General features: G+C 32.2%; 3 protein-coding genes across 3 annotated transcripts; 1 reads left to right on the top strand and 2 right to left on the bottom strand.

The window, feature by feature from the left end:
* Positions 1 to 823: 823 nt before the first annotated feature.
* On the bottom strand, positions 824 to 5943 carry LOC105249683 (ras-like protein family member 10B). Its single transcript, XM_025408217.1, has 5 exons — positions 5780 to 5943; positions 3954 to 4114; positions 2992 to 3228; positions 2200 to 2403; positions 824 to 1851 (listed from the first exon to the last, which is right to left on the bottom strand). The coding sequence occupies exons 1-5, from the start codon at positions 5847 to 5849 to the stop codon at positions 1726 to 1728; spliced, it is 798 nt and encodes a 265-aa protein (XP_025264002.1). The 5' UTR covers positions 5850 to 5943; the 3' UTR covers positions 824 to 1725.
* Positions 5944 to 10874: 4931 nt separating this feature from the next.
* On the bottom strand, positions 10875 to 17373 carry LOC105249684 (odorant receptor coreceptor). The gene is made up of 9 exons (XM_011255339.3): positions 17094 to 17373; positions 16479 to 16616; positions 15888 to 16271; positions 15353 to 15607; positions 14812 to 15068; positions 11957 to 12056; positions 11679 to 11783; positions 11257 to 11412; positions 10875 to 11132 (listed from the first exon to the last, which is right to left on the bottom strand). The coding sequence occupies exons 2-9, from the start codon at positions 16614 to 16616 to the stop codon at positions 11082 to 11084; spliced, it is 1446 nt and encodes a 481-aa protein (XP_011253641.1). The 5' UTR covers positions 17094 to 17373; the 3' UTR covers positions 10875 to 11081.
* A 1785-nt stretch (positions 17374 to 19158) lies between these two features.
* On the top strand, positions 19159 to 23637 carry LOC105249694. The gene is made up of 7 exons (XM_025413969.1): positions 19159 to 19345; positions 19671 to 19742; positions 20836 to 21027; positions 21315 to 21601; positions 22534 to 22824; positions 23136 to 23162; positions 23356 to 23637. The coding sequence occupies exons 1-7, from the start codon at positions 19270 to 19272 to the stop codon at positions 23407 to 23409; spliced, it is 999 nt and encodes a 332-aa protein (XP_025269754.1). The 5' UTR covers positions 19159 to 19269; the 3' UTR covers positions 23410 to 23637.
* Positions 23638 to 24447: the final 810 nt, after the last annotated feature.

Genomic DNA, 24447 nt, shown 5'->3' with positions numbered 1-24447 from the left:
TAATTAGACAATTTCCAACGCGGGGGTATATTTTTACCTGAAAAGATAATCTACATGCGTTCTCTAATATTTCGCTGATTTTTATTGCGAATACTGTGCGTATACATACAAAATAAGAGATTATCGCTTGTAGATTGTACAGTATCTTTCTCGTACTTGTATATATCAGTTACATGTCACACTGACACAGATCGATAGTATAGAACGAGGGAATCACAACTGAAAAAATATGGGACATTCGCAGCTTTGTATTTTCAGTGTATTTCTATTTATATTTTAATGATTTTTTATTTCATCTTTACAGTTGCGACTCCCCCCCTCTCTCTCTTCTCTCTCTCGTTCCAAGCCATCGATACATCATTTACGATATTCATACAAACGAATCTAACGAATACATGCGGTCACGTATTACAAAATGCATGTATGCAATTCGAGTAATTGAGCATTTATATAACTTTTTATATCATTATCAGAGATGTATGATTTTCTCTCAACATGTGTTTAAATATAGATAATAATTATCATATAATAATAGATAATACTGTTAACATTCTATTGCTAATGTATAGAGTATTATGCATACGTCATGCTGCACGTTGTATATGAGCGATTAAAATGGCTCACTTAATTATGGAGAATTGTCTTATTTCATTATTTAAATTGCGCGCATATATATCTATGCATATGTTGCATTTATCTTAGAATACATACAAACTGTAATAACGTTAATATATACGATATATATAATCTAAATATATATAATCTAAATATATATGTATATATATAACATTTCGTAATATATATTAACGATTACGTCTTTCTCGAATGACTAACTATATATTCAACATTAAATTAATAATCGATTAACTTTTAACAGAGTATAATAAAATATATGTATGTATGTATATATATATGTACTATATTGCTTCGTCCTTTTCGCGAATATCTTTTTATAACGTCATATTATTTAGGCCGAATGCAGCATGAGAATGCAGAATAAAATTGAGCTGGAAACTCGATGCTGCATTTTGCTATTTTCTCGTCTTATTTATTATCATAATCTTGTTACTTTTTCTTCGCGTTTGGAAAGCCATCTTCGGGAAGCATTCTTCATCATTTGTCCATTATTGCCGAATGTTCCTATTGGCACGATTTCATCTTTTTCGGAGAAAAATCGATATATAATTTTGATTCATTAAACATCACACGATGTGCGCGTCATAATTTGTGATTTATATAAGGAAATATAATCTTTCGACATACACATGAATGTGAATACAAAAAATATAATACTGTAAAGAAATGAATTCTTTCCATTAGAATCTAGAAATCTTAGTGAATGATTTGTTATATTAGAAAATCTTTTATACATTCGATTGAAATTTACAACGAATTTACCGTTGACGTTTTCTCGATTATTAATATTTTCGAAATTTCAATTATTATTGTCGCTTATTCCGAAGTCACGTCTTCTCGCTCATACATTTGCGCGCGTTCGACTCTGCAGCTTTAGAAGAACCGTCTGTATGACGTCTATTGCTTTCGATTTTCGTCGATCGATGTGCTCTTTATTGAGCAAGTCTTCATTGCTTGAGATCCAATAATACACGCTAAATCGACGATGAATCTTATCGGGTATTGTACATCTATCGAAAAGCGCATTTTCGTGCGCGATCGCGTGATATTCTCGTATGACCTCGCAGGGAATATGATTTAATCTCAATGTCAGAGAAGAATGCACTTCTCGCCGGTGTCGTGTGGGTAAGATCGCATCGGTTGCGAAGCCGCGGGGGATGGCGAGTTTGGCCTACCTTCTATCGCCTGAATACTCTTCATCAGTTCTCGAAATACCTATTAATTATCGAGATGTAGTTGTTAATCATTTTTACTTTATGAAATGTTTGCCATTATTTTACGAATCCATATAACATAAAATATGAATTTTACGGCATAATTAAATAATTTTACACGATATTCTAAAAGTTCCACAAGTTTAATTTTAATTTGACGAATTCTTCGACTTTTTTTATATAAAAAATTTCGATCATTCATTGCAGCAATTTTACCGCTAAATAAGATAGCAAAATAATTAAATTAAAGGCAGCGGGAGAGTAAAGGTAATTTTAATTTGGACAGAATAATAGATTATCTTAACAGATTATCTCTCGACGAGATTGATAAATAATATATGAAGCGCACCTGTACAACGCGACAGTTAAATCTGGCACTGCACTCGACGTATCCACATCTCCAGTGCTTCCGGACGAGATTCACAATGTCTCTGTATCTGGTCCCGGAAGCGACGGTCTGTGACAGTTCGTCCTGCTTATTTCCAACCACTAGTAGCGGTACTCCTCTCATATCGCGCGCCTCGTAGATTTGTTCGCGTAACGTCCTGATATACTGAACAAACGTCCGTGAAAAATCATAAAAGGAGTAAATATATATATATTTTTTAAAGCTGCATATTTTTCAGTATTTTGATTTGTAAACATTGAGGAGATAGATACGTCATTTTAATATTGCACAGCTTGAAAAGTGCACGTTAGAATATTTCTAGATAGGATACATATGATTTAGAAAGTCTTTCTTCTCTTTGTAGTTTAATTATATGCTTTGTATGTATAATTATCTTAATTGATCTCGTGTAACATTTTTATTACATCACAACGTCTTTTGTACTTTTGGCTTGTCAGCAAAAATCGATTCAACAGTAAACTTGTGCAAACGGTGTTGGGTTTTGTTCCCAAGAGGTCGGTCTTTCGTCACCCAAGCAAACAAATAATCAAACTTTTATGCCGACAACTTCGAATCGGCTGTAACTCCGATCGATAGTTTTCACGAGAAAGAAGCTCTCAGGAAAAACTTTGGAAAAAAAAGACAAGCGCAAGCCCCATATTTCCTGAATTTTCGAAATGAAATTCTGTCTCTTGCAAATCTGTGTGTAATTTATCACGCTTTAATGTAAAAATTCTCGTTAAGAATGCGTACCTGAAACGTGTCCTGATTACTGAGATCAAACACGAGCACGTACGCTGTCGCGCTCCGCAATCCGTAATAGCGGAAGTCGGTCCATTCCAAATGCGAGCTAACTGGGAAGTACGGAATAGTCGGCAGATCGGTGATCTTCAATTCATATAATCGATCAGCGAGCACCACACTCGGATAAAATGTCTCCCGTCGCTCGGTCGGCGTGTATTCCTCCGAGAACTCGCTCCAGACAAATTGCTGGAAGCATAAATAAAAATTACACTTAGAAAATCACACTATAAAAATCACATTGTAAAAATAATAAGCGTAGAGAGAATTATAGTAAAATTGCAAAACTTTAGCGAAAAATTTATTTTGAAAACTTGAATTTATATGTTAACCGCTAAACAAGAGACATTTGGCACAATTTTTTCATCAGAAGCGAACGACATTCCTTAGGAAATTCGTTGTGCCTTTTAATTTCCTCGCGAGTCGATAATCGTCGCCTTCGATAAACGGAAACTGCTATCGGAAATGAATCGAGCGCCCGAGCAACTCGTTTCCGCGATTTGTTCCCTTCCTGACTTTGAAACGAAGATTCCGACACTTCTTCGTCAATTGTATATGAAACACACACGTGTAGAATTGCGTTCATTTTATATAGAATATAAAATATTTGCAAAGTTATCGGTGCGTTTTTGCTTTCTGTCAGATTAATAGAAAATAATTCATAAAAAAATAAAGAAATATCTTTTAAATAAAAATATATTTATCAAAAATAAATATTAAAGTTTTAAATTATATGTTAATAATTGTATGCTGAATAATTTTTTAAAATTAAGATTTGAATAAATTTATTAAATTTAGAAATTCAATGCACACATAATCATTGTACGTTTAATATCCGATAAATTAATAAAAGATAGAAAACATTTTCACGGGAAATACATAATTGATATGATTCTGTTATGAAAGAACTTTACTCGGATTATACTTGTTTTTCCCACGCCGGGTGCCCCCAGGAAGACAACTTTAACGCGATCTAATGTGTCCGCGGGACTATCCTCCTCTTTCGAGCTGCTTTCGGCGCCTTCGTAAGTTATTGTATTTCCGCCTCTTCTTTCTAAATAATCGAGGTCCAGCTCTGCAACAGAGATAATCGAATTGTGAACAAATGCAAATAGTATGTATATGTATATACGACATGCAATGTAGAGGAAAAACTTGTTGCTCACTATACACTGTGTCGAGGGATTTTATAATTCTGGGATTTAATCTTTGGGAATATTATAAGCGAGCGAGTCTTGTCATTTTGAATAATTTCGCAAATTATACAATTTCGATGAATTATTAAATATATGTGTAATATATTATGTAATTAAATAAAATTTTATTCTTAATCTTCAAAAACACTATTTTACATTTTATATAAAGAGTATAATTAAGATTTTTTTAAATATAAATTAAAGAACTTATTTTGTTATAATACAGATTTAAAAATGTAAATAAAATTGAGAGAAAATTGTTTATGCAAAAAAATGGTAAATATAGCAGCCATCTGATAAATCCAATAAATTATTAAATATTGCTTGTTTAATTAGTATATCACACAGACTGCGAAAATGATCAAAAAACCTTGTTCATTTCTTACGAGGATGTAATTTTTAAATACGATAAGTCCACGAGAAAGAGGAAAGAGAGAGAGAGAGAGAGAGAGAGAGAGAGAGAGAGAGAGAGAGAGAGAGAAAGAGAAAGAGAAAGAAAGAGAGAGGATGCGAAACGATCCAATGGAATAAATTTATACTATTTAGAATTCGCTTCGGAAGAAGCGAATGATGAAATCCCAACTTTAGTCGTTAGTTACGATAGAATATCGTCTCGTATGTATTATAAAATATCATTCCATAGAAAACTTCACGGAGGAGTATTTTCTGAACATTTATTTTGTCGATCTTGCAGTACTTCTCGGTAGGCATTATTCTATAGAATTTTCCGTCATAAAAATATATTATTCATGAAATAAAAGAGAATACTTTTATGCGGGATTTTACATGCTTTACGCATCCATAAATTGTGTATTTTTCGAGATTCGTTTGTCTTTACACAAGTATTTACTTGTAGATTTACTCTACGGAATCGCACGTGTGAACAAAATGCGTTTGTAGCGCAAAAGTTTTTATTATTTGTATTTTGTAATTCTACAAAAAAATAAATAATATATTAATTACAAAGATATGTCACATGAAAACGTATAGCATCTAGTCAGAGTTTTTATGACTTACGAGATTAAAGACATTTATGTAAATTATATTTCTATGTAAATTTGGGTCTATGGAAATGATATATTCCCGTATAAATTTACTACTTAAAAGCTGTATAAAAAGAAGCATATTAATATTTCATTATGAACAAGATTATACAAGATTTTATTCCGCTATCTGAAGTTGAATACCATATGTCAATACACGCTATCATAAATAAAAGTAACGAATGATGAATGCGTTTGATAATGGAAATCAATCCTCAATTTATGATTAAATAATTGAATTAATTAACAAGATTAAGTGCGCTTATGATATTACATGATAAACCAAATACAATAACTAATCATATTCAGATTAATGAAAAAATATATATCGTTTTAATAAATAAGACAAGCAAAGTGATAGAATCTTTACGTTGTTAAATAAAATTAATATTAATTTCTTCAATGTTTTTTCTTCATAATAAAAATAAAAATATCTCACATGCATTTATATAGAGTACGATGAATTTATTGAAACGTCATTGACAAGCGAATCTCGTTTACCCAAAAGCCGTCTATTCGCTTGCAAGATTGAGCTCGATGGTATCTCGTTGTCTTTCAGCGAGCGATCCATGAGATTGAATTAAAATATCGCGATTGATGGCAAATGACGAATGTTCACATCGCGCATCTATCTCGTCGCGTTCAGACGACCTTCGCGGTCGAAGTTCGCCGATCGACTGACGAGAAACTGCGGGATACTCTGTCTCTTCTCAGGCAGGGATCAACGACCATATATGTATGTGTGTGTGTGTGTGTGTATTAAATATTATTCATCTTAATTATTTATATCTATATTAAATATTATAATCTTGATTATTATATCGCAGAAATATATTTTAAATGTCTCTTTAAATCATTCAAATTGTATATAATTTTAATGACGAATTTTTTTCTTTAAATGATAATTTCTCCTTTACGAAACACATTTCTGAAATCTTTTCAAGCAATGCGTTACGTGATGAAGAAATTATCGTAAACTGATGTGCAGTAATCGGATTAAATACATACAAATTATTACGTTAAAGTTTGTGAAAGACATCTCGCTATCGTTCATCAACAAAATGTTATAGTATATAGGATTCTAATTATGCATAGCTGCAAGCTTTTATCGAAACTTTTAATTAATTTTAGCTGATATTAATACGTGATGCGACTGAAAGTAATTGATGCGCAAAAGCGAGCTTTACGATAAATATTTTTACAAAAAATTTCATAATTTATAATTCTTTTATCACGAAAAGAGATTTCCTACTTCGATTTTTCAAAACTTTAAAGATTTCATTATACTAATTGTAAGAGGAAATATAGAAATATAATAACAAATTGATATATATAAAATATATTTTACATAATATTTTATTTAATAGAATGAAATGATTTCTCTCGTGCATATCTTATAATAATAGACAAATAAGACATTTAGAGAAAAAAAATTACGAATATAATACTTACGATAGTGCTTCTGCGGCGGGAGGCTTCGCCTCCTCCAGCCGCTCGCAGTTTTTGTACCTATGGTTATCGATGATTCGCAAAAAAATGTTCACAAGTTGCCCCGTATCGGTTAACTTTGACGCGATTTCGTTGCTTGAGCCTCCTAATGATTAGGGTGAATTCAATCTTGTCGATTGCCTTAACAGTGTCTTCAACATTCTATTATGCTTTTTCAGTTTTTTTCTCTTTTATATCTTTTTTGCTTTATCCTTTTTTGATATATTATAAATATCTATAATTAAAATGAATACCAATGTGGTTATTTTTCTTAATAAAAGTCATCTCACTGTATTTTAACTCTTAGAATATAATCTAAATGTCACTCTTGTTTACATTCTGACAACACTCTACGAATAAAAAGGTTTCGATTGTCTATTGGGTATTGCTTCACTCCAAATAGATATTCGTTTTGTCTCGTTTCATACCTTTCGATTCAATGTCTCCAAGAAAGACACATCTGTAATACTCTATTATTTTATAGATAGATTATGTAACTCGTTGCATCTCATGTAGGTATGTATATGTGTATATCACTCCTTGTCAATATAATCAATTCTATTTTACTTCAAGATATAAATGTTCATATAATAAATTTTAGAGCGATAGGAAAATTCAAGTGTTTATTGTGCGTATTCGATTTTATCGAAAAATGTTTTAGATTTCGAATCTTAAAAAGTCATTTCAGATTTTACAACGTTGATTGAGACAACTCGCACAATAATAATTGTGATTAATTATGTCAATCTTTAATTCCTGATCTTCGACCTCAGAATGTCTTAGATCATTAATTGCACTCCTATATATCCGATCTATTCGTCGCACTCACGATCAAATTCGGTGAATGAAAGCGTCCTAGATAACACGAATGCAATTTCCCTTTGTCTCATCATTTTCATTTCTCTCCAATAATAAGAAAATCGACGATAAAACGCTGAAGCGGATGCGGTCGTGACGTGTCGTGCGCGACCCACGCGCCAGTATTGCTTGATATATATTGCTTCCGGATGAGAAACGATGACGATGAGGATGCTGGGATGATGGTCACTGACGATCGTCATTCGAGTTCCGCACAATCGATCCCGGATCCTTCCAATCTTGTCCTTGACGGAGCCAGCAGCTGATCTCACCTCGGCGCAGTCGGTGCATCTTTTTTTACCGACGGCGATGTGCGATCGCAGAATCCTTTCGTTGGACCATAAAGATCTCCTCTCCCGGAAATCGAGGCCCGACGTCTTCCGACGATCCGACCCTCGAGTTACGCAATCGCGCGAGATTGGCACCGCGCGATCTGCGGACGTGTCACTGTCACGATAACGACGGCGCGAGACCTCGGCAGCATCGCGACAGCACGCACGAGGGTAGAGGCGTCTCGAGAGGCATCCCCCGGACGATCGAAACTACCCCTAGAAACTCGGAGATTCCTGCTTGCGCCTGCGTACGACTCCGAACCCACCGTCGAAGCAATGGGCGCGCCAATTTCTCATTTGGTTTATTAAACGCTTATTTTCACGAGCGCTGTCAATAGATTGTTGCTTCGCCTTCTACCTCGATATATATAATATATCTCCGCGCCTTCTCTCACGTCGATATTTTATTAATATTGGAAAAATTCCGGAGCGGAAGGAGAAAAAGAGAGAGCGCGCAGCCGCGTGTGTCTCGCTTTATTTGCACGCCAAATACTTATCTCGATATTTCATATTGAATTTTTATTAATAGCAAGAACATAAAAGATTGCTTTGCGGAGGAAAAATTTATTCTCTTTATTTATGTTTGTTGCAGCGTTTTCTCGATAATATTATAAGTAAGATATAATCCTTTTTTGTTTCTACGATTCTATTTTTGTGCTAACTCTTGCAGGTGCATCTCTTGCACAATTACAGTCGATCCTATCGTAAATCATATTTATATAAAACAATGGCGTTTTATGTGTGTTAGGAGAAGAATTGTGTTCTCCGAAAGCAACAATCGAATCGAATAAAGAGAAACTCGTGAGTCTCGCTAATTTATTGAATTTTCTGAGACAAGATGAAGCAGTGTTTTCGCGATGTTACTACATCATAACGAATATACGTTTCGGCGTCCCTTCTATAACTTTTATAGAAACGTTGTACAAATGTGTCTTATGACGGAGAGTACTTGCGTAACGAATTCTTACCAGGTGCCGTGATTCAACATGAAAGACGATATTTTGCAATAAGACTATTACAGCGGAAACGTAATTTTCTAAACTTTCTCGAGGCAGCGTACAAAATAAGATTATAAATTCTCCTCGAACACCTCGGAATTTATTATGAACGTTTATATCAAGATTTTATTAAATAAATATAATACATATATAGCTTTACATAAAGAAAAATTATTTCATAATACTGTGACTGTCATCAGTTAAACTTAATTACACGGTAATATACACATATGTTAATTACACGTTAATTATCGAAATACATCGAGGTCGGATATCGTCGGATCGCCTTTGTCTATTTGCGTTAAAAAAACGGTGCGTTTTTTCTTTAGAATATATTACGTTATTCTCGGTCTCTATACGTCGGATTTCTTACTATATCCTCGACAAAGGACATAAAAATATCTCACGTTGTCTCGCAAAACGATATCCGCATCGATAAAAGATATATATTTATAGTATAACGGTTAGAATGAGCAGCCATACACGGTGCAAATATCCTCTTGGACATCTTATTGTTAGACGAAATATAGTGACGAAATATTATCTTTTACTTGAGACATCGAATTATTATTAAATATAAAAAGCGAGGTACATTAGGTATACGTTTGTTCATCCACATGTGTGGTGTTACGTATATATAATGAAAATATATATCATATATATCTTATTTCCTCTATATTTATACATATATATATATTTATTTATTAGATTCCCAAATCCTTGAATACCATTTGATAATTGTATCATAAATAATTGACTCCATTAATTGTATATCGCCACCTTTTTATCATTGAGAAATAAGTCTAATCTTCTTTTCGTTTTTATAAGGCGACAAAGATTTTTATTTAATTCGCAATTATGTAGTTATATATTTCATTGATCGACGAATTCTTATTTTAATCTTCTAGTGAATGGTGATAAGAAATAAAATCGAATAGCCTATTCCTTCGAAGGGTTAAGTGACAATAAATATGGAGATTAACAAATCGTATTACATGTCAAAACGAATTTTCTGTGCTAGAGGGCTTAAAATGTATCTGAAACCTAAAATTTTATCATTACTAAGAGGCAGAAAGTCTCTGAAAGTAATTAAGATAGAAAGCAAACAAAAAGAAATTTTATATAACAATTAATTAAGCTGTAAAATTTGTAAAATAATAAAAAGATGACATTTATATAAATAATTTGTATATCTATCTATATATATAAATAGCAATACATATTAACGTACTCTAATTTTTAATATTGAATACAAGAATTATATAATTGTAAAAAAATTAACGTGCGTTTAAATGTAAGACAAATTACTTCTTCTTGCGTACATACGATAAAGCATGTGCCATTGCTAAAATTTAATATTACGATTTAACAGATTGCACTGTCTTATTACTAAAAAATATAATCATCCTATTTACATGTTATTCAGACTATCTTGTTAATGTACATACATGCGCCGCTTATCTCATCGTTTTTGGATGTAATTTTTGAAAAGCAATACTCGAGAATGTAATAATGCTAGAATACGCGCTGAAAAAACTAAGTAAAAATGATAACCTTTTCGCGTATTAATAAATCATTCTCAATCATTCCATTGTCGACATATCGCCACCAACTGTCACAGTATACCTTGAAGAATATTAGCGTATATCTTCCCCGTAAATATTAAGATTTATTTAATTTTAATATTTAATTAATTGCACATGAGACGAACATGAATACATATGTTATCATTTTCACTATTGCACTTGTATGCACGATAAATGCAAAGAAGAAAATCATATAGAGAGCTGCATTAAAATTTACATGTTAACGGAAAAACTTTTAATTTTTTCCTTGATTTGTATAATGATAAAAAAAATATTTATACTGTATCGCTTCTATATGATTTTAAATAATTGCAAGAATAATTTTTTTTTATATTTTTATGTAATTTAAATCTTAAATCTTTTCACTGAATATTTCACTATATGCGCTCGTAAAAACGCAGGATTCTCCCTGCGGAAATTCTTTTCGAATACAAATACTCCACATTTGGTCCCTTGTAAACATCTTAAAAAATATAATTTCGCACAGCCACGTGCAACACGAGATGCTGTGTTCGTATCTGAAACGCACAAACCCAAATGTTCACTTCAGTTGCACCAACACCATGAAGTAGGTTACTACGGCTCCCAGTACCTGTAGAATTACATCAAAGAATTGTAATATTTGAAGAAACTTTTCGTTATAATTTTAATGGAGGAGAATTAACGAAAATATAAAATGAAGAAAATCATTAAGAAATATAAATTTTCAATCTTACCGAAGCAAAGAGATCTAGAGACACCGTGAAAAATTTCGCTCCCGATATTGACATAGCTTTCTGACACTGTTGACACACAATCTGCACGAAAGTCTTAGCCTCCTCCGATCCATCGTACCAGTGGCAAGAATAAGCCGCCTCCATCACCGAAGTACTCTGCGCAAAGATTTTCATTATTTAACAAATATTAATTCTAGATTTTTAGCGATATACTTCCTAAAAAATTACGTCAACAAGTAATATATAATTTTTTAATTTTTTGTACGTTTTACGCTTGTAATTTATATATTTTTTATATATTGTTTTATTTTTTATATATTTTATATTGTATTATTTTTTATATATTTTTTTTCAAGTATAATCTTATTCATATAATCTTATTCTCAAATTTTAGAAAATTTTAAATCCCCTTGTTTACGTACCTCTTCTATCAAGCGATTTCCAAATATGCAGAACAAGAAGACTTGGCCAAACGTGTAAAGTACATAGCCGATCGTGGAGGCCGCGTAAACATTTATACCATTCACCTGTAGCATTCAAGATTCAAACGTATTAGTATAAATTCTAATTCTTATATATTCAGATATTCGAGCTCGATATTTAACCTCATCGACTTTGCATTTCTTGCTTTACTAATTTATATGATCGATAAGTCATTTGTTCAGAACCTTGAAAAAAAATATGACCAGACAACGCTCACCTTTGTCGCTTGGTAGGCGAGTAACGTCAAAGTAATGGTCGTCGTTAACATGTGAAGCAGAAGCGCGAAACCGTACGCGTCTCCAACTGCGGTGACCAATCTACAGGGAAAACAATAATTATTATCACATTAAATGCTAATTAATCGATTATTAAATGAATGACATTTTTGAATAAATTGACTTATGTCGTCATTAAGAACCATTGAAAAACGGCTTATAAAAGATGTATTCGTAATATCCGTCCATAGGCACGTCACCCTTGATTTTCATACTAAACTAAGTGATTAGAACTAAGTTGAATAACGACGGACAAATGTCTTTCGTTTCACCACGTATTATATCCTATTTCATCGACTGTTCATCAAGTTAACGTTGTTCCCTGTAAGTGATTGATCGATATGTCGAAACGCCTTGAAGAAAATGCAATAGTCTATACCGTGTCACGCTGAGGTCAAATCTGTAAAACGTACGCAAATACGTTCAACGTTTTTAAAAATTATTATTTCCTCCCGTGAAGATATGAAATTCTGAATTATATAAATATTCATTTTGTTGCGATACATCGTACACATATTTTATTCCCTTAGATCACTTCAGTTTAACTTATAGCATATGACCTCCGTTGCGGTCAATATATTTAATTTCCGATATGCAAAGGTGATGACACAAATCTTTATTATTTCAACAGTAATAATTTTTATAACAATTTTAAGATTAATTTGCAACTTTTTTAGAATTATCTCATGAAATGGATCTTATAACTGGAAACAAAAAAGAAATTAAAATAGAAAAAAGAGAAATTTATAAATTTATTAGAGATAGACTCTCGCGTGATAATTGAAGAGTGTCGATATTTGGAGTATCAAAATTGTCAATCGAGATTAATTTATCAAGGAGAGATACATTAAAAAATATTAAAAAAATAATAAAATTAATTTAAATCGATAAATTAAAATCCCGCTGTCACGCGAGGAGGATAATTTTTTCGAAACGAAACGCAACAAAACGGGCGCGAAACGTTATCCGAAAGATCACAACTTTTGTGGACAAAAAAGTTCTGTCATCGCGCGTGGGGCACGCGAACCACGTGTGCGCATTCACGTACACGTGAACGCGAGAGGTGAATACGAACATCCCCCCCGTGAATCGCACAGTCCGTACAATACACGACCCCCGTTGCGGTCAATATCGCGCTTTCTTAGAAATAAATACTTCACCACCGTGGGAATACGCGCATCCCGTGCGCCAACCGACGAGTGGCTTCGGCACCCCCCACGAACCTACAGGAACACGGCATCCGTTCGCGCCGTTCTTTCTCGAGGAGCAATTTTACGTGTTGCGCCGATCGTGCCTTTCGTATGTACGGAATTTTACAAATTTTACAAAGTATGATATATTTAAAAAAAAAGATAAAGATCTTTTTTTGATTTTTTTTTTGTTTTGGCAAAATTATGGTACGACAATCCTATATTATTCAGTTATCGGACATTGAAAATAAACCGTTATTCAAACTGCATTTTATTTATGCTTAAAAAACACGTGTAACACATGTCGATATTTATAATTAAGCAACGAAAAGTTTCTGATATACTAAATAAATAAATTTGAAAAGGAAATGGGCTAGAAACAGCGCACTAATTAAAGCGCAAATTAGTTGTTCCTTTTTTTCTTTTATTGGCAAACGATTTTTTTTAATTTTTACTGAGGATGATTAAAAAAAAGAATCAAAATAATTAAAGAGGAATTTTTAATAAAATAATTAATTGTGCTTTAATTCTGCTTTGTTCTCATTAGCTCTTTTTCTTTTTGATTTATTTATAATTAATATTGACTTTTTTAAAATTGAACACGTTGCTTTAAATTGACAGGTTCAATTTTAAAATTGCGAAGTTTAACGAGTAGCGTTAATACGTAATGTCGATTTTTCAATTAACTTTTGATGAAACCTAACTGTACACTGAAATATAACTATCATGCGAGCGTTTTCATACCATGTTTAACAAACTTTCTGTTCATTTGTGTGTTAAATACTTTGCACATGTATGACAAAGTGATATTATAGCTACGATCAATAATTGTTGTTAAAATACCATGAAACTATCGGAACAAATATTAGGAGTTTTATAGACTTTGAAATCTTGCATAATAATTACGTTATTACGTATGTTAAAGCAAAGAGTATCTTGTAATGTATTTTTTATTTAAAATTGCTTTCTCGTTAATCTTCTCATTACTATTCTCCGATTAAAATCATAAATTTTTTATTTTACCAATGTGTATCAAGTTACTATTAAATTAATATATAGCAAATATTATATGTCAAATATTAAATAGCTAATGTAAAAAATAAGCTAATAGCTAATGTCAAAAATATATATTTTTAATATTTATGAAATATATGAAGAATATTTACGATTAAATTGCGCAACATTTGGTAACTTTGTTGCATGAGTTTCTTAATAATTGAGGGGTAGTTAGCACGGTTCTGTGGGGTCAATATGATGCCTCTATATACTAAATACTTTATACATTTGCCGGGAAGACGTGCAATTTGTACAAGATTCTGGGTCACTAGTCTACATAAGATGCAGATGACTTTCAAAGAAATGATCCGTCGTTGACTCATAGAGTAGAAGAATCGCATGAATTAATTATACGTCTTCAGTAGGTAAGTAGAGTACGGGGGCAGCTTGCATCTCTCATCATGATACCCGATACTGAATCTTTTATCTCGCACGCGATTTAGCCTGCGACTCCTCTTATTATATAATATATTACAAATACGTCGTGAGAAACGATATCGATTGAAAGTTAACGACTTGTCAAACGATTCCAACAAGATTAACAGACTCACCTGACAATATGTTTGTGTCTCTCCACCCAATATTTGATGGCGCTTCTCACGAGCATCTCTTGCTTCTTCGTTAACCCATTCGGTCCCACGCCCCCGTTGAAGGTCATACCAGCGGTCGGCCGGAAGGTCGCCGTGAAATCCTGCCGATTGCTGTATATGTTACGAAGATCGAGATCTAGCATGCTGTCGCCCTGGGGTGGTGCTGGTAACTGAGACTGATTGTTTTCCGATTCGCGGAGATGATCCGCGCTACCGGCCTGTACAAAAAAGAATCATTTGCATGTAAAATTCGATAAATGATAAAATCATTGTTTAGATCTTTGCGTTGTTTAATTATTGATTTTTTCCATATTCTTTTACAGATAATTATAATAATAAAAAATGTCTATATAAATTATACATGTCAAAATATGTCAAGTAAAAAAAATGAAATTTTATACTGATTGAAAGATAATTTGAATCTCGAAAGATAACTTTTAGACTTTGTACATCAATCTAGATTCTAAAGATGAGATATAATATTAGAAGAAATTCGGTATACCTTGAAGAGTTCACTGCTATTAGGAACCACGGTATCCAAAGTTGCGCTCAGTTCCATAAGAGGTTTCATGATCTGTTTCAGATGTTGCAGCTGTTCGCAGGCAAATAGCAGCCATGAGCAGAAAAGTACATCCAACGAATTGGCGTTAATAAGCATGAAGAGCACCCAATAGAATTGATATATGAGCACCAATATGTGTTTTATCCCTCTACTGGCATCAAACGGATAGAACGAGCGGACCAACAGTTGCGGTAACTATGTGTATCAGAAAGAGTAAATTTTATCATAAACGTGGAATAAAATTAGACAACACGATTGCGTATGTACAATATACACATCGTATATTTAAAAAAAGTAAAGAAATATATTTGAAAATATGTTTAGAAAAATTATTATATACTATGTATGATTTATATTATACTAATTATACTAATTATAAAATTAATTAAAGTATAGATAATTAAGTATCATTATTATTAAAATCGATTCTTAAATTTTTCATTGAAAAATAAATTTGCCACAACTGAATCATTACCTCGATAATCGTCGTCTCGTTCGTGACCGGATCTACAAGTTTTCTGATCGGATGCTCAAAGAAGGTGAGAACGGTCCAAGCAATCGCAGTGAGCACGGTAGTAGCACCGACTAAGAAGAGGAGCAGCCTCATCTTTTTCAAAGCGATTGCGTGATATCGGGCGTTGCTCTCGGCGAAAAGTGGATGGGAATTTGGATTGTTCCATATCGCCCACGTTCTATAGAAATATTTGCTCCTCACGGCAAAATAGACGACCTTGACGATGCTGTGCGTAAAGAAGAGGAGAGTGATCGTGTTAGCCGTGAGATCATCGACGTCGGCACTCTCGATTATCAGATTCACAGCGCACAGGCCAAATTGCAACAGCAGTAGGAATAAATTCACCTAGAAGGAATAACGGTATCCAGATATTTCCAATTTTAAAATACTTGAATTATAATTACTTGAAGATAAACAAAAAATAATATCGTTTTCCATAATTATCAATTAAATTTGTAAATTAAATATCTCGATAATTTTAGAATTTAAACGAGAATGAAACTTTGTGAATGAATTTATGCGTAAACATGTCAAAATACATAATATACTTACGCAGCAATACACTTTATGCAAGTACTTGGACGAATTATCATCATAATAGTTGAATACGAAATGTCCAAACATCTTCATGACCCTTATATTGGGATATAGATCAGCCACAAGGCCCTGCTGCTGTTTCATCTTCATCATCTGCGAGTAAATAAATCGTCGTTAAAATTTGTTAGTAGCTCTACAGCTAGCGTTAACGCGCATCATATTTGTCACAAGACTACTAAACATACATGTGCCAACGAAATTTCTAGAAGCGATTCTTCTTCCGCGTAAAATCGTACGTCGCTAAATCGGATTTTTTCAATGTTTATTCGCAAATAACACAAACGTACTTTAAAGAATCTCACAAAGGTTCTCCCGATATTTTAGATAGCTTTAGATTTTAGTTAACAGACGATACAATATTTAGTAAAAGCTTTAGTAAAAGTTTTTTGATGCTTATGACGATCTTTAGATATTTATATATGACTTTTAGCTTTTTAGAAAAAGACGAACGTTTAACACAGTGACTGTCAAAATATTCTAAAATTTCAAACATTTCTTTAAAGTGTCTTTCAAATATTTTTTCAACTTTGATTTTACACGGAAAGCACTCCTTTCGTTATTAAGTCTTACCTTGATTGCTTCGATATATCCAAGATGACGAGAAAAAAATCTTTAATTCCGCTGTGAATTATGACGCGGCCTTCAGTGCCTCGCGATTACGTTGTAGCAATCGTGCTAGATATACGAGAAGAACGAAGAAAAGCAAACTAACTAGCCGGCCTGCCATCAGTCGTTGTTTTGCGATAGATTCTCGTTGTTTGCGAACAGTAGTAGTCTCTTTGGCTGAGGTCTAAGTACCCTCTGCTCCTGTCCGTCTTCTTCCAATCCTCGGCTATGACCTGACCACTGTTGCCGCCACCACCCTCGGAAGGAAACCCCTTCCAGCAGGGTAGGTACCAAACGTGGACCAATCGGGGCTTGGTAACTAGGCACGGACCGCGTTGTCGTGCGCCGCGCGATGTTCCTCCGACGCCATATCGCTTCTTGCACCATCCCCCGGCAATGTAAGGGTCTATAATCTTCTTAATAATTCAGATCGCACGCTGTCGTGTGCTCCATGCAGTTTTCAACATAAAGAAAGTTTTAACGAAGAAAAACATTCTAAAAGTTCCAAGATGCCTTAGAGCAGCAACTGGTGAAATGAAGCGTGAAATGACGCTTACCAAACATTCGTATTGTTGATCTGATTGTTTATCTTATAATTATTTTAAAGCACCTTACCGAGATAATTTCATTGCGTTGATCTTTTTAACTTCTTTTTTACCAGTTTAAATTTGATAGTGATATCGATTGAAAGAGATGATAATTAATAGCTCAAGCTTGCGTCGATATAAAATAAAAAATCCATCACAAGAATGAACTTGTATTAATACGTTCTATCTTTAATGTAATATTGATATTTTCCCTCTTAATATATTTTTATTAAGCGATTCTTATACTGAAGCATATATTGCAAACAAAATTTGATAACAATTCTCTTCATTTTATTTATTAATATCCATTTCTCTTCATTTTATTTATTAATATTCATATCTTATTTACTAATATTTATAATATTTCTTACGGTTAGTTGCGTTTAATTTTAATGATAGATTTTAAACAAAGATTATGCGATAAATTTTTTATAGGAAATATAGATCGCGCGATAATTCATTTTTTTTTTAAATATGTGGAATATTTTGCGTAGAAAAATTTACACGCGTAAATCCTTGCGGACGCAACTTACTAGAATACCGTCATCACGTACGTAAGTTGGAGTTGGTCGATGAAGATAAATGATTTGTACGTAAAGTGCGGATGCATACGAAATGAATGACGTAAAACAAATAGTACAAATCGGCTGAGTGTAGTTCACCGTCGGCTGACCTATGTAAGTCTCAACGGTTAAATATGTCACATATCGACTTAAAACAGGGGTCGCGTCACGGCTTAAGAGCATGGATCGTAAATTATATACTAACGAATACTTTATTATTTAGAACTCTAGTCCTTATCCTAGCATGATGATCCAATAGTCCACACACACATTAATTATTAATTATTAATTATACTCATTATGAATTATAGTGTTATAAAAATTTTCAATGTCAAGTGTTTTATTTATGAAAATCTCGTCTTCTCTAAAAAATACATATTATGTTGATACTCGAAAGTCTCAAAGTATATTATTGTCTGTTTTCCGATTAACTGTTATTATTAAACTATGAAAAAAATTTGACGATACTAATATTGCACTTGTGCGCTGCGACTCTCTTCATCTTATATAATATATAATTATTTATTACATTTTTTCCATATATATATATATGTTTTTTTTTAAATTATATTATATAATAAAAGAAACTAAATGTTCTACAAATATTTGTAATGTTTTACTGTAGTACAGTATTTTCTAGTATTTTCTATGTTCTAATGTAGTATTTTTATCGATAATAATTCATTTGGTTGTTTAGGCAACCGATTTTGTTGATTAGCGACAACGTAATCTAGTTATTTTTTTTAAAGGAAAATAAGGACATATTTTCTCACGTAGCAATTACCAAGATTAAACGACGAATCCAGAAAAGCAAAGAACCGCTTAATTTTGCATTTTTGTGCTCTCTTACGATTTTATCAGAAATCAATTGCACGGAAGTGAACGGTACATACATTATAGATTACATACATGATAAGAGAATTTTATAATTGTCACTAAATTGCGCATTTTAATAACAACGTTAATTTGATTTATATAAGAGAAGACACTATGTTTCATCTTGGTATCATTGTGGTACTATGGTCGGCGATGACGTGTTCCTTTGGGTTCACAATGGATCGTTCAGGTATCGGACGTCAATCTTTGTTTTTTTCTTTATTCCGTTTAAATACTCACATTTGTAATTATAATTAAGAGTGATAAAATACAAAGTGCGTCAATTACACAAAACATTATTCAATTGACTCCCAATGTCGTTCTTCAGGATTTACTATTTTACAACAAGTCTCTGCGTGTTTCATATTTTTTTCGAAAAATATGTGCACCATATAAATGCATAATAGATGTAATATGTGTAATGTGTGTAATATTCTTTAAATACATTTTTTTAGAAAAATCCGCTGTAATTACATACTTGTATTAGTGATTTATGTTACACTTTTTATCAACAGCGCTTATGCAACCCATGTGGGACATGGCACCGTCTTTGGACGCTTATCAAAGAGCCAGCTCCGCGTTGAACGGTAAGATGCAAGTGACAAATACGAATAGAATTTTGCAAGCTGCGGATGCGAAAGTGTCGACAAAACTGACGGAGAGAATGGCGGAGAATCAGACACGCGATAAGAGAGCGACAACTGAGAGTACAGAGATCGGGATAAAACTCATTAATGACACAGCATCGACAATGAGAAATGATATGTCTGATTCTTCCAAAGGAAATACTAGTGTTGCCATTATTCCGCGAAATGTCATTTTTCTTTTAATCGACGAGAGGAATCAGGATGAGAAAAGAGAAAAGGACCTATGGGAAGACCACGAGAATATATTACCCTTTGCGATTAAAGGATCTCTTCAAGTACTCTCTTAATCATATTAGCCATTTCTCAAATAATGCAAAGTAAATAATTAAATTTCGCTTTTATTGTTTATTTTTTTGTCTACATTTTATAATAATCAGAATCAAAATATATTATTTATGAAAATGTATTTAAATATTTTTAATTATAACAAAAACAAAATTTATATTTTGATAAAAATATAATCGAATCAGAATGATTAAAATGATAAATTTATTTTTAGATTTGTTATGTTTAAGAATCTGAAAGAATTATAGTATTTAATTTCTACTTTTAATATTTATATTATGAAAAATTTGAATCATTGGTATTAATTTTTTTATTCACATTTCATGATTCAAGTCTGAGAATCGAATTGTGCAAAATTAATATCGTTAAATCTATTTATATGTATGCATAAACGTTCATGTATAATAAATATCGTTAATTAGAAATGTCATAACAAGACAAAGATTACTGATATCTCCTTGGATAATGCATTGATTTCTGATAATAAAGAAAAAGATTGCGATTGCGATCGTATTCTTCGTTCAAATATCGGAGAATTGTTGTCCTGGGCGAGACAAGAGAGAGGAATGGCAACAGGTCTACTAAAAATTTCGTTTATCAAATAATAAAAAATTTAAATATCCAAAAATATATATAATATCTATAAAATATATACTTTAGAAAATGTGTGTTAAATCTGAAATCTTAAATAATATAATACATTTCTTATATCGATTATTAATTTTATATCGGATATCTTTGATCATAGGCGTAGTTTCCGGTAGCAACTTCTCTATTCCGTTCTTTCCTGAAAATGAATTTGATATATCTAATGATAGCGACGTAAAGTTAGAACTGCAGAAGAACAAACATGATTTTAACGATGCCTGGCAAATCATCGATCTGAGCGATCGAGCAAAATCTGTCCCTTCTTTGGTTACAGATGATCCTAAAATAGAAGGTAAATCAAAACAGAATATACAAAGAAACAAATGAATAAAAAAAATAATCTTATTAATTTTGTTAATAATATTCAAAATTTTTTAATATATTGTTTTTTAATATATAGTATTTTAATTATATCTGAAACTAAAAATATATGAAAGAGATAGAATTAAATAATTAAATGAAACATTAATTCCGACAATTTCAATAACAATTCTAAATATAAAACATGAAGCAATATATAATACTTAATAATTTTCAGTTAATTTAAAGAAAAAATTGTGAACGAATATATTTTTTCAGTGGTGAATTATGGTAGTACATGGGATGTTTTTGATATGTTCTCCAAAATTAGAATGGCAATCTTCCGATCTCTGCTCGAATTGTTGGAGAGAAACCGTGATACATCCCAAGACGATTTTTCATTGCACAGATCGTTTCCTCCTAAGCCAACTATAACTAATTTAATCGAAAAAACTATCAAGAAACTCAAATCTATTTCAAACAATAATGGTTACATGTTGGTCGCTATCGTGCCGAGAAGCGAACAAGCTGTCATTGTCGATCTTATACAACGTGAAGTAATTCTTGTGTGTTTCATTAAATATCATTATAATAAAATTTATTATTATTATAAAATTTTGCATTTTAACAATTGCTACACTGAGAAAAATCATTTGATTGTCATCAACAAGACGTATATGATTGAAGACATTTTGGTTAAATCAAACAAGAATTATTAGTTATCATGATAAGACTCGATTTTTTATAACTAGAACGTTTAATAGATTTTACTATAAGGATTTGGTTAGTATTTTCTGGTTGGATCTATAAAATTTCTTGTTACATTAATTTCTTTGCTTGCCGCTAGGCGGCGAGCTACTTTTAACTTAACTCATATTTAATATTTGCCATAAAAAATGTATATAAAGAACTAGTATTAACACTAAATCCAAAGTATATTTCTTTTCTCTTAGCAGTAGTGCCAGAAAAAGGACGCTAGCTCTCTGATTGTGTATGTTTGAGCTGCATCCTCTTCTTGCATCACTGTTTATTAGTTTGATCTCTAACAAACTGAACTTAGAATAATTTATTCAATAATCTGGATTGAATTTATGCAATAATCGTGTTGGAATTCAGAATATTAAACAGACTTTTGAGATTAGATGGAAAAAATTTTAGACGACTTGGTGAATTTAGTATTATTAACCAGAAAATTTGGTAAATTTAACAGGAAGAAATTAATCAGATTAATCTGGTAATTCCTACAAGAATTCTGGTTCGTCCATTTTCCAACAGACATACTAGTTGAATCTATCAGAATTCTAATTAATGCAACCAGATTTTTTTCTCAGTGTAGAACATCTACTCAATTTGCATTTTACTAGAATTATCTATCTCAGATATTAATTATGCTTGTATATTAATATCCTCAACGCAATAAAAAGATGATTACTTAGTTTTACATAATTATTTTTTATAATAAGAGCTCTTTATGTTAAATATTATTTTGCTGATACAGACTCCGAAGGATACTCTCTTAGTTATGACGCAAATCTGTGCCGGAAACAAGACATTTGTACCGTTTGTCGCACAAGGATCGAATAATGAAATCCTCCGAGAAGTAACGACGATCGAGGAACTTCTGATCACGATTAAGAAAATGATCATGAACAATTGCCACGAGCCAGAATGCGCGAATCAACAGAAACGCGATATTCCAATCGTCTCGCACTTGCCGATCGAAATTTTCTCGCAAAAACTGCCAACATGGAAACGAATTATCAGAGACAAAGATGCCGTTAAAAAACTGGTAAGGCAAACTGATACTCATCATCATAATAAGAATAATAATGTTTGACTAAATGAGATTTACTATACAGTAATAACACAACTTTAATATTGATGTTTTTTATCGATTAGTAACGTTTTGTGACGCATATCTCGTTTTCTCGCAGAATAATACATTGTATGTATATTGAAATATAAATAATGTTGGGCTTATATAGCTAATTAAATTATTAATTAATTTGATCACAATTAATATTTATTTAAAAAAATAAATATTAATTAAATATAACAACTTTAACATTAATTATTATATAATATTTTATCTCTTTGCAGGAAATGAATAAATTGACCGACATTAATGTAAGTTTATATCAATTCTACTCTTAATCGTTTATTGATAAAAATCATTCGTAATAAAAATTTTACGGAGGAAGAATTAACTTTGCACAAAGATTTTTTAAAAAAAATCTGGACTGAAAATCTCTTATTCCTGAATATTTTATTCCTCTTCTATCTTATTCGTCAATACGTTTTGTCTGTATCTTTTTCTTAGGATACTGTAAGCACCGTAAAGACAACAATTATTGAGAAAGAGAAACAAGCCTGAAGCTCAACTTCCAAGACAATGCCATGGCCTGATTACAACACTCAGTCGTGACCTTCGATCGTTGCCATGACCGTCTGGACGTCTTTATAAAGAGACAATTTTTTTTATATTTTTCCTTATCCTTTTCCTTATCCTTTTTCACATTTATATTTACGAAATTATATACATAAAAAGCGCCAATCTTCTATTAAGAATACCACACAATTGATAACTTTGATAATCTTTTCTTTTATAAAAGAGATGGAAGGGGAAAGAAAGAAATACATTAATTACGAAAGAAAATATATATAGCGGATTAGTGCGCACTCGAGAAAATTATATGTGATTACGACATTATATTTTTCATCATATTCGTAAATAAACCTTAACATGGTACATAAGGATTGTTGTTTGACTGCATCAGGATTATATACTTGTTGTTATACTTGTTGTTATAACTTTGTTTATGTCGCATTTTTCATTTATACAAAGTGTCCAATTTCTGTCGACTTACATTTAAATAGCGAAGCAATTAACTTTACTTAACTCGAGCAAATAATGAAACTTTATATTCTTCGTTGAATTTCTCAACAACTTTATTTCGGCAACAGTTTAATTTACTAGTTGCTCGCAAATATATTTAATTAATGTAAGTTAGAAAGTTAGGAAACCGATCCTTCCGTAACGACGTTCTCTTGAAGAAAAAAATTAATTTTAAATTCACAGGAGCGCAAGAAAAGTTTATGATGTGTGTTAACGTTTGATCGAATTTGAATAGAAAAGTAAACGTTGAGTTGGCGAAGTCAAGGCACTTTAATCCTGATGTAATTGCGGCAGCATTTATCGCGCGCGTTTACTCCCTGCAACTTTTTGCTCATTTCGATCAATTTCAAAATCGCGCGATTGCAACTGGCACTTTTATACACACGCGAATTCTTTCGATTATGACGGTCGCCGCCGTTCGCGTAATTTTACGCTGGTGCAACAACACGAGCGATTATACTAGCGAAAGAAAGTAAGACGAGGGCATTGGGCTGACCGCGTTTAGTCAGCATGGAG

The sequence above is a fragment of the Camponotus floridanus genome, unplaced genomic scaffold, assembly GCF_003227725.1.
Source record: "Camponotus floridanus strain SB8 unplaced genomic scaffold, Cflo_v7.5 scaffold1, whole genome shotgun sequence".
NCBI classification, from domain to species: Eukaryota; Metazoa; Arthropoda; class Insecta; order Hymenoptera; family Formicidae; genus Camponotus; species Camponotus floridanus.
This window is presented reverse-complemented; position numbering and strand designations above follow the sequence as displayed.